Raw genomic sequence first — 11865 nt, forward strand, 5'->3', positions numbered from 1 at the left:
AGGAAGTATGATAAATACCATGTTGCTTTGTTCTGATCAGTAGGTATTTATAATACATACCATATGTCAGTTACATGATATAAAGTTTGTTATGTAAACTAAACTAGCTGAAATGTATTTGAGTCACTGTTTTACATTACTCTTATAGAATTTTCTTTAGCTGAATTTTTCTCGACTCAACCTCTGAAATCACCATGTCCACAATTGCTATCATGCCCCCAACCTCGACTTCCTTTTTCTTGGCCATATCTTTTATCTCTCAATTGCAACTTTGGCTAGAAAAGTTGCTCGGTTGTCTCTTTGTTCTTCTTGAGAAGCTTGTCTTCATGGGCTTGTAAAGTATCCATAATTTGATCAACATACCTTGTAAACAAATCCTTTGATTCTTCAATATCTATAAAGTTGAAACTAGATTTTTTTTTATCTAATGAGTGAAGTATCTTTTCTACTACATGCTCATTATTTATTGTCTCGCCATATCTCTTAATTTCATTTACTTCTGCTAGCAATCTTAAAGTATAATCTAGAACTGATTCAGACTCCTTCATATGTAGTGATTCATAATCGCCTCTCAACTTTTGGAGGCGAATCTTCTTAACTTGATCTACTCCTTTAGTATTCTCCAAAATTTATCATGCTTGTTTGCAATAATTGTCCTGAAATCTTCTCAAAATTTGAATCATCAATAACTTGATGAATGATGTTGAGAGCCTTTTGGTCTTTCTTTCTAGTATTTTGTAAAGCTTCTCATTGAGCTTGATTCAAAGCCGTATCACTTTCTGATTCTTCATAACCATTATCAATAACGTCTCATGCATCTTTTTGAATCATGTAGAACTTTCACACGAATACATCAGCTACTATAAATTTTTCATAAGTCGAGGTATTTGCAAGGAATCAAATTGTTATTTGTCATTTACAAAGACAATTCCTATTTTATAAAGTTCACCTTTGATACCACTTTGTTGGAAGCGTGTGATGGATACTCACAAATAAATAATCGACATAAGAATATTTGAGAGGAAACAAAATCACATTTATTTGAAATACATTCAAACTTGGTTCGCACTTTTTAATTGAACTCTTTTTGTGTATTCTTTTTCACACACTTGCTTACTTAAACAATACAAATGTCAATCCTATTTATAAGATTATCATCGACAAATCTAGATCCATAACTCTCACCTTAATTAAACATATAAAATATTTAAAATCTTATACTTATATCTACCTCTCCAATACATTAACCTACCAACTCTCATTCATGAATATATTTAACTTTTAAAAGATTTTATTTCATGCGTAACGAATCTTTGAAGCTAAAACATGCATTAACTTTCAACATTGCATTGAAAGGTAGAAAGTTCAAGTTGAAGTTCAATTTCAAATTACACCCTCTGAAAAAGACTATTTAGACATTGGGTTGGCGCATAAAGGCTGGCTTACTTTATCCACTTGTTTCCCTTTTCCTTTATCCATCCGCTATTTCTTCTATCAATTCCAAGTTTTCAACTCAACAATGGCCGCTCTCACCTCTTCCATGCACACCAGTCTCCTTCCCGATCACTCATTATCTTCTTCTTCTTCTTCTTCTTCTACGATCTCTTTCTTTCCCGCTTCCTTCTCTCTTCACTTCTCTGCGCTCAAAGTTCATGCTCTTTCTTGTTCTTCCACTGCTTCTGCGTTCTTCAACTCCTGCAAGAGCTTCCGAACCTTTGAGACTGCATCCCGCAACCGTCATGCCTCAAACTCTTTCAATGTTCGGATGTCCTGGGACGGCCCCCTCTCCTCTGTCAAATTAATTGTCCAAGCCAAAAATTTGGAGGTATTTCATTTAGCTTCAACTTTGCTCGCAATGCAAATTCTTATTTCTTTTGTGTGTTCCACAAAACCCATATCCCCTTCTCTCAAACCCTACCCTTGTATTTGTCAACTTCACCATTTCCACTAAATTTAGTTTACAAACCCTAATTTTATTTTCTGCCTCATTTCTTCGAATATCTTCCATATCAACATTCGTGTCCCCTAGAATTTACCTACTAAAACTCATAAACAAGCTTCCTTAGTGGTAGAAACTCTGTTGCTGCTAAATGACAAGACCACCTACTAACTAGCAAAATCTAACATCTGTTTCTAGAAATTACCAGTATCGTATCTCCATGTTTGAATTGTCAAACCTTACGTGGATTTATTTTTTAATTGTGCAAAAAACTAGTTGACTGAAGCAGTTAAGAAGCATGTGGAAGAGAAGGTTGGCAAGGCAGTCCAGAAGCACAGTCACTTAGTGAGAGAAGTAGATGTCAGGCTTTCAGTTAGAGGTGGGGAGTTTGGGAAGGGTCCAAGGATTAGAAGATGCGAGGTATTCTATTTGCTTCTTTGTTTAAAATTTATCCATATGAATTGAACCCTCATTCTTTTCCGTGAACACTGTGTTTATATAGGTTACATTATTCACAAAGAAGCATGGAGTTGTACGGGCAGAGGAAGATGCTGAGACCGTCTATGCAAGCATTGATTTGGTTTCCTCCATCATACAGAGGAAGTTGAGAAAGATTAAAGAGAAAGATTCAGACCGTGGCCGACACATGAAAGGATTTGACAGATCGAAAGTAAGAGAACCTGCACCAATAGTAGTTGAGGATGAGGACGAGGAAGTTTTTGAAGAAGATGGTGAAGTTATTGATGAGGTTATTCCTTCACCCTTTGGGTTTTTTGCTTTGACTTCATTTCACTGGTATATGTTAATCATTTACGATGATATTAGCTTATAAAGACTCATGTATGCCATGCCTATTAATTATTTTTTACATGTCAAGCTTATTATGAGTGTCAGAATTACTAAACCACAACTTTTCTCACTTAGTTCTTGAAATCGTTGTTCTCTATAAAGGAAAAAAAAACATCAATTTCGTAGTTAATTTTCATGCTCGTTTCCATTGATTGGTATTGGGAAAATTCTAGATGCAGTACTCAGATCAATTTCGGCCCAAACTCGTTGTATTTCTATTTACATTATAGGATTAGTCAGTCAGTTCTTTTATTTCACAACATGATATTTTAGGTGAAGATGAACATGAAAACATCGGAAGTTGGACCTGGCTGTAAGATGGAGGGCTAACATTGTGTTCGACTGTTATTTTATTGATCCTTTGCTCTTAATGAGTGTTTTGTGGTCCATTCCAATACATGTACTTGATATTGATCCTTGTTCATATAGCTTTTGATTCCCTCGCTTATTTTGTTGACATTCAATTTTGATTGTTGTTGAAATTCAATGTGGTATCTAATTACTCACTTTTATCTTGATTTCAGATTGTTCGGACAAAATACTTCGATATGCCACCTTTGACAATTGAAGAAGCAATCGAACAACTTAAAAATATTGACCATGATTTCTACGGTTTCCGGAATGAAGAAACTGGTGCGTTGATTTGAGTATAATGATAATCTTGTTTTGTTGGGATTCTGTGTTGTTTATATAGTAGTTTATTGTCTTCATTCTTGGCCCAGGTGAGATTAACATCTTATATAAAAGAAAGGATGGAGGATATGGACTTATTATCCCAAAAGAAAATGGCAGAGCTGAGAAATTAGAATCTGTGACGATAGATGCAGCCAGAGAACCATCCTTGGCCGAATGATTGGACTTCAGGGGGAAGTTTCATGTTCAAGATATCTTACCACTCTTACATTCGTGTAAAACTGCAAAACTTCGACTGTAACATGCATCTGAAGACCTCTCTTGCAGAGAGTATATAGATTTAGATTCGAGGTTCTTTGGTGATGAAGACAATTTTGGAATAAGAAATGAGTAAAAAGTAAAATGAGATGCAGAATATTCTAATGAATGAATGATCAGCTTGCAGGGGTGTTACCATGCAAATATACTATTTTCTTTTGTAATCACGATTTGTTTTCCCTCACCATGGCCAGTTAATTGTTGGTTCTTGAATCGTGGTTCATTTTTCTTCCTTAAAGAACGCCCTCGATTGCCACATTCGTACTCTAATCATATGCGACATGATATTGATCATATAAACAGCCCCACTGGAATGACTATTGATCATCAAGTGAACGTCAAATGTTAGTTCTTTCAGATATTGGGACTCTAATTGAATGAACTCTATCAAGCCAAGTCGAGCTGCCAAAACAGTATCCGGTTGCCACTCTGTGATCAGACGATACAATAATGATGATGGAGATGCTCCTCATCTTGTGGTTGAATTTTAATAGACGAGGCTTTACAGCTATGGTAATGTCGGTGGGGGCTCAATGGCAACCTTGTTCGTGGAATTGATCGAACATAGAACATAGAACAATGAAGTAATGTATCCATATGAGCTCCGGCCGTTAGATTTGTAACCGTTTTGGTTAGAGTTATTGAGTGTTTTAAGTTTCGGAATTGTAATGGATGACACATTTATATTCAAAATAGATGGTCATCTTTTGGATAAGTATTAGAAACAAAGATAGTATAGGTTAACAATTCAAAATAGATGGTCATCTTTTGGATAAGTATTAGGAACCAAGGTAGTATAGGTTACTTTTGTTCCACATGGATTAGAATGGGATTACCAATGTGGTACTTAAATGGCTTGATTCTCTCACGTCAATAGTTGGTTTTTGGGATGTGGTTCTTCAAGGTGCTTAAGTAACTAACAACAAGATATGGATCTCTTAGTAATTTCAGAGATGGCAGAATTGTTTTAGCCCCGTGGCACATAAATATTGAATATAGCACTATTCCACCTCCGTAATCAAAAGGAAGGATCCGGCAGACTTCATTTGGCATCCCTCTGATAAATGGGGAGTTGCCATGGATGTTCTAGATTAAAAGCATAAGAATTTATGTTCTTTCGATTAGATGGAGGAATAACAGCTAAAATAGCAGCACCTGAAGTTGCAATGTCTGGTCGTACTAATTGCAGGCTCATTCTGCAAATAAGTACCATGTTGGAAATGAGTCATTACATTCCGTATTGCTGGAGCAATTGAATTAGGTCTTCACGATGAAAAGTAGGCCACGACATATGTCGTTGAAGAACCAATCTTGGCTCGGGGATTTATGTGGGTTGGTAAGAACTAACAACCAATATTGAAATTGTAGGCAATAATAACACTCATGATATAGTGGAAGACGAATGACCTGGTAGAACGGATATATGGTTACATAGAAAATCATCTTGAAGTGGGCACCTATTTCTCCCAATATTGTTGTTTTGATAACTTAAAGTTAACCTACTAAGTGTAAATTCCATAAATTAGTCTCTCAAATGTCGGACATTGCACCACCACATTCCTAATAAATTTTTCTCAATATTACATCTTTTTTTTTTTTATAGGAAATAGATGTATATATTTCACCAAAAAAATAAGAGAGTACAACCAAAGTGCAAGGGGTTGAGACGACCCCCCCTCCCCCCCCCAAAAAAAAAAAAAATACTAGATAAAAGCCTTCTAGTTGTTCAAAGTCATGGATAAACTATAATTACAAAAGAATTTGATATAATTTGTACTCCACCACGAAGCTATATGTTGAACAACCAACCAAAAAGAATTAAAGGAGGCATATTTATCTTAAAAAATTCTGTTGTTTCTTTCATTCCAAATTCATTAAAAGAGTGAATAAGACGCACATCTCCAAAGCACTTTACCTCTACCACCATAGACAAGGCTATCCAAGCCTTCAAGCATCTAGTCGTCAACTTTATTAGGAAGGCAAGCAGCCAGCCCAAAGATCACAAACAGAAGGGACCATCCCTTGGCAAACTCACAATGAAGGAATAAATGATCAAGAGTTTCTGCATCTTTCCAACACAAGCAACAGAAGGAAGAGCAAAGGAAAGCGATCTTAAGCTTCCTTTGAAGCTTTTCTTAAGTATTTAAGCTCTGATAAGCGAGGGGTCAGAGAAGAACTTCACTCTTTTGGGTATTTTGTTCTTCCACACAAGGTTAACCAAAGGAAGGGTAGAAGAAGAGGTCCTCTTGGCACTATTCATAAAGGCAGATTTCGTAGTGAACTTCCCCGAGGCATCAAGCTTCCATTTGAGACAGTCTGGATGATCAAGAGGCGTCCAAAAGTTTAGGACTTTCAGAATAGCCACCATGTCACCAAACTCTCTATTGAATACCCCTTTTCTAAGCCCCAAATTCTAAGAAAGGCTGGAGGCATACCAACAATAAGCAATCACAACCTCCTTGTTAAGAGGCAAGCCATAAATATCGGGGAATTTCATCATGAGGGGAAGAGGATCACACCAACTATCCTCCCAAAATTTGATCGAGTTCCCATTTCCCACAATAAAATCAGTGAATTTAAAAAACTGACCTCTATACCTTAAAATGTAACCCAAATTGTAGACTTTCCATTCTTTAGCTACTTAGAAGACCATTCGAAAGGGTTAACTCGATAAATAGCATCAACAACAATCTTCCAAAGTGCATTCTTTTCTTGATTATAACACCAAAGCCAGTTCGTAAGGAGGGCAATGTTTTCTTGGCAAGGGGAGCCAATGCCAAGACCACCAAAGATGATGGGGGAGGAGGCCAAGCTCCAATTCACAAGGTTCGAAGTAGCCTTACACAGACCTTTAGTCCAAATGAAATCGCTAATAAATTTCTCCAGGCGGATAATGGCACTGATTGGGGCTTGCAGAAGGGAGAAGAAATAGCAAAGGATAGTATTGAGGATCGGTTGGGCTAATGATAACGGGCAGAAATGCACGTTATTACAGCGCAAGTAAGTAAAACAATGAGGGAATGCGACGGTAAAAATATACAATGTCATGTCCAAAAGCGTTAAACTGAGAAAATTGCGATCGCATGTGCTCATCGCATAAAAGCAGCTAATTTACTTATTTTGTGCAGGAAAAATGCGTTGGCGCAAGTAAAATTGCAATCCAAGGAATTAGGCGTCCGCGCGCATTGAAAGATTGCGATCGCAAAGTCATGCGATCATATGCGATCATGAGAAGTTGCTCAGAAAGGTGGCCGCATAAAGACTTCGCATCAAGGTGATAGCATAATAAATCATGATGAGACGGAAAGCTAATGACGGTCGAATAAGCCGTTAACAACACACTGTAGCAAGTACACTCAACTTTCAGTGACCATTAATCGGGCATCAGAGCAGGAGATGTAATGACCACCTATCATTGCAATCATTAGAGAGAAAAGCTTCTTCACCTTGAGGACTATAAATACCGAAGGGCACCAGGGTTAACAAGTTAGATCATATACAAGATAGCGACCCGTTAGTCTGTTCATAGTCATACTCATACTTAGAAGACGGAGACGAGCCAAAAGAAGAAGATGCCGAAAGATCATTCCCTGACAGCTTGAAAGACTGCCAAGAAGCTCTACAAAAGGAGAGAGGGCCAACACTTGCAAAAGCAAGGATATTCATCTGGGCAGAGTTGGAGTGAAAAGACAGTGTAAAAGGCCACGGGAAGCAAGACATTGCTATTGAGCTTCTTGTCTCTACATTCTATTGCTATTATGTATTCTGCATTTAATTTATAGACAATGGAAATCTCATTTCAACTTATGTTCAATCTCTCCTTACTTCGCATGAGTAGCTAAATCTCCGAATGGGTTGAGAAGTACTTAGCTAGCATGACCTAAGATTTACATTTTATGCGATCATCTTGTCTTATGTATGCGTCATTCACCCTTTAGAGATACTTGAGAGAGTAGTCTAAAGAAAGAATCTAGACTTGAGAGAGTCAGATTAGAATCTAGGCTTAAGAGAGTCAGATTAGAACCGCATAAGCAAGAGATAGAAATTTAGACATAAGTTCTATTCTACTACGCATCGCAAGCACCCTAGAAATAGGACATGATAGTATGCAGTCACCTTGTGTATGTGTGCATCATTCATCATCGCATAGACAAGAATAGAGGCTTAGACATAAGTCCTATCGACATTTTCGTATACATCGCATGTGTCCTAGAAATAGCCATTATGGCATTTGCATTGAGAGATGACATGTTGTTGTTTGTGTGTAGCATAATCGCATAACTTGTATGTAATCTTAGAAAGTGTTAGCTAAACCCCTTCTCAACCCGTTCATCACATACTCATTGTAATTCTTGATTTCATCAACTCTTTAATCACACTCCGTCGCATAGGAAATAGTCTTAAACAAAACACCATCAAACTTATTTGTTTTCACGACCGCAAAGGAATCAAATTTACTGTCGCATATTAACTCAGTAGTCCCTGTGTTCAACCCTGGACTTACCAAGAAACCTAATGAGGCTTATAATTGGGTCTCATTAGGAAAACTTGCATGTGCAACGTATAACACATCATCGCAACTCACACCATATTTGCATCACCATTTACAATGCATCAGCTAACGTAAGTCTTCCACCTTTTGAGAGAGTGACTCCTCTCCATTTATCCACCTTCTTTTTAAACTTGTCCAATCTATAGCTATCCAAGCTTCCTTGGCTGAATGTTTCCCACCAAGAGGGAATCCAAGTAATTGAAAGGCAGAGTTTCCACCTTGCACCCAAACTTGGTGGCAAAAACCCCATACGTCCTTAGTAGTAAGATTTAAACCAATGATAGATATTTTAGACTTATTAAACAACAAGCCAGAGCCAAGGAGAAACAGGTTCATCACAGTCCATTAAGCCTCCAAATTTTCATGCTCCCAAGAATAGAAAAGAAGGGTATCGTCAGTGTACTGCAGATACGTTAAATCACGTGTCATGTTATCAAAAGAGAAATCTTTAATAATCTTTCTTTCATTGCAAAAATGGATCAAACATTTGAGGGCATCTCTCAAAATTATAAACAGAAACGTGGCTTACCATGCAGTCTCTCATTAATAAGGATAGAGAAGTTAGCCAACGAGAGGCAACCCCAAATTCACTTCCTCCATATAACTATACCCTTTGTGTAACAACCCAAATTTCTAATATGTTTCTAGGACGCTACTATATGCATGCATAGACTTGGCAATACATTTCTCAAAGAATAATTAAATAAAAGAGATAAAATTTTTATTCCATTAAATAAAGCTCAAATAAATAAAGAAGATAAATCCTGAAAATACCGCTCGGGGTACCCCTGACCTAACTTTAAAATAATAAACAATTAAATAAATCAATAAATGAAATCAAGGAATATTTCATAGGATTTCAAAACGCCTGACTCCTAAACCAAACACTAGTAAATGAAACCTAAGTGCGGAAGCAATAATTCGTCCAAATGGCCAAGTCACGGATTCCTCTTGTCATTCACCGGTCTATCTCTACCTTTACCTAAGAAAAAAAATGAATATATAAGTATACTCAGTAAGCGGCCCACTACTAGGTCCACTTAGTGATCTGTTAGCCTTCCCATCGGGATACAAATGCGCAATGACATCGTAGGTGTAGGGCATAGGCATAGGCATAAGTATAAGGGGTGAATCCAGAGGCACACTTTCATAAGTAGTGACCCTGAAGGGTACAATCATAAACATAAATGGTGTTCCCAAGGGAACATTGTTCATAGGCATAAGGTGTAGGCCCGAAGGCTCACAACATGCGATGTGCATACCCCAATGGAAGTGCTAGCAGTCACTATCTCATATAATCATAAGCATACAATCGATGTCTTAAATCATGGTAAGATTACATAACAGTTCACAATTTATCCATCCATCAAGCACTGTTACAACACATAACATCAACATTCCATGACAACGCTTCCAAAATTTTCAATTGACCAACATGCATATCAAGATATTTCATACTAGCGTAGGAACTAGTACGTAACACAAGGGTGAACTGGTAGTAAATCACTTACCTTAAAAAAATAAAAGAATATCTAGTATAAATACTTTAATCCCCCTTTCTAACCTTGAAAGACCTCGAGTCAAACACTACTACCTGAATTAAAATCAATTTGAACCTTTTCAGGCTTAATTAAACAATAGAACTAACTCAATACCCAAAAACAAAGGAAGGAGACGCATATTCACACCCTGACGGCGGCGAAAACTCAAGGTCGCACGTCGACTGAAGGCAGAACCCGAGTGACGACTGAACTGTGCGGTGGCAGAAGGGTGCGCGATTGGGATCCACGGCGGATGAACGAAACTGAGAGAGAGATCGACGAAAGAGAGGCTGGGTTGGCGCGCGCATGCAGCTCTGGACCGATATCGGCGAGCAACTAACACAGCGGTGCGGCAACGCGGATAGGTTCGCGGGTGGTGATGGCGTGGACGCGGGCTGAACTGGGCTTGAATGCGGATGGATTTTCAGGTAGCGACGTGGACAGCTCCTTCGCACGACTGAGAGACGAAAAGGTTGAGGGGGTGTGATCAGCTTCACGAAGGAGAAGGAAAAGGTAAGTTGATTTTCCTTTTTTTTTTTTCGACTTGCACGTAACCCGAGGCAGTCCTACATATAAATAAGCTTCTTTAAAAAAAACCCTAATCCCTACAAATCCAATAAACCCTCTCCTAATTATTTATTTATTAAATAAATACATATTTCATTCCATTCTCTTTTCCAACACGTAAGTCTCTTAATCCTCTCAACCAATCAACTTCCAAACTTAAGTTTAAACTCCAAACCACTTATCACATATTTTCAAAACCAAAATAAAATCCACAAAAAAAGAAAAAAAAACAAATAAACAAAACAAAACAAATTGAATTCTTCCTTACAATTTTTGGGATGTCACATTTTTCCCTCCTTAAGAAACTTTCAACCTTGAAAGTTCTAATCCTGGAAGAGCTCTGGATATCACACTTCCATCTCATCCTCTCGCTCCCAGGTTGCTTCCTCGAATTGATGATTCTGCCACTGAACCTTCACTAATGGCCCCTCCCTGTCACGCAAAACTTTCACTTCTCTTGCAATAGTTTGTGTAGGCCTCTCTTCATAACTAAGTTTTCATTTCAACTACAAGGACTCAAAATCCACCACATGAGTGTTGGGAATGTCCTAGAACTCGCAGTTCGTGTTAAACATTCTATTTTATTAATAAACAATGACTTGTTGATTTTGCATCTTAATATGAAAATCCAATAAACACATCCTTGGCTATAGTCTGAAAACTGTAACTTTATGTAGTGACATAAACAGGATCAAGTTGACAATATATAGCTTAAATGGTCTAACAAGTATATGGATGAAATTGGGTATCTCATCCTGGTAACACTATTGGAAGTAACCCACTCTGTAGTTGTTACAAGAAGTTGTAAGGTGCTACAAATGATGTGATCCACAAATCATTCATGTTGAGACATGAGAGTGGGGGCATTCTATGCAATGAGTTTGCATATAGACTGGACCATGAAAATAGTCACTTTTCTTTATAACAACCGTTTACTGTTAAAACTGACTATTTCATTGATTATATAACCTAGGTTAACTCGATCTTTATCCTGAGCTAGCTATGAACTCTTATTGTTGGGATTATCCTTTGATCTGCAAACGGTGAGAGTAGTCCAACAGCACTGCTCAATAGGCTTACCATTTTGGGGATAAGACCGGATGAATAGCTGAGGACTTAACCTTGCAAGATGGAATTCATTCTTACCCTATTTAGGGTTAGCAGATAGGTTGTTCTCTTAAGTACTGACTCCAGGTCTTGAACAATCGGGGCCCCGCCTTCTCATGATAGAGAAAGAAGTTGATTCATAGAGATTATGAATCAGAATTGTTCATTAGAGAATCAGTAAGAACTTAATGAACAAGATGTATTCACATAGGTAAAACGGTATTTTTGACCTGATTGTGATTACGAACAACCTATAAAGGATCGACTTACTGATTATGGTTATTAAGTGGACATAATATATCTATAGTGAGGGGAGTTCAACTATGGGCTATAGTGGAGTGTCCCATTGGTTAACGAAC

At 37.6% G+C, this 11865-nt stretch overlaps 1 protein-coding gene across 1 annotated transcript; it reads left to right on the forward strand.

Moving 5' to 3' along the window:
- Positions 1 to 1414: 1414 nt before the first annotated feature.
- LOC120087667 (30S ribosomal protein) lies at positions 1415 to 3903 on the forward strand. Its single transcript, XM_039044518.2, has 5 exons — positions 1415 to 1825; positions 2216 to 2359; positions 2442 to 2687; positions 3313 to 3421; positions 3511 to 3903. Exons 1-5 carry the CDS (start codon positions 1520 to 1522, stop codon positions 3639 to 3641), a joined length of 936 nt encoding a protein of 311 aa, XP_038900446.2. The 5' UTR covers positions 1415 to 1519; the 3' UTR covers positions 3642 to 3903.
- The last annotated feature ends 7962 nt before the right edge of the window (positions 3904 to 11865 follow it).

This window comes from Benincasa hispida, chromosome 10 (genome assembly GCF_027475165.1).
Source record: "Benincasa hispida cultivar pf3 chromosome 10, pf3_genome.v1.1, whole genome shotgun sequence".
In the NCBI taxonomy this organism is placed as follows: Eukaryota; Viridiplantae; Streptophyta; class Magnoliopsida; order Cucurbitales; family Cucurbitaceae; genus Benincasa; species Benincasa hispida.

Excerpts from the sequence above, each read along its gene's own strand:
- LOC120087667 (XM_039044518.2), top strand. The coding sequence starts at position 1,520 with ATGGCCGCTCTCACCTCTTCCATGCACACCAGTCTCCTTCCCGATCAC. Across the intron at positions 1,826-2,215 it reads TCCAAGCCAAAAATTTGGAG|TTGACTGAAGCAGTTAAGAA; the intron begins GTATTTCATTTA and ends GCAAAAAACTAG. Across the intron at positions 3,422-3,510 it reads TTTCCGGAATGAAGAAACTG|GTGAGATTAACATCTTATAT; the intron begins GTGCGTTGATTT and ends TTCTTGGCCCAG.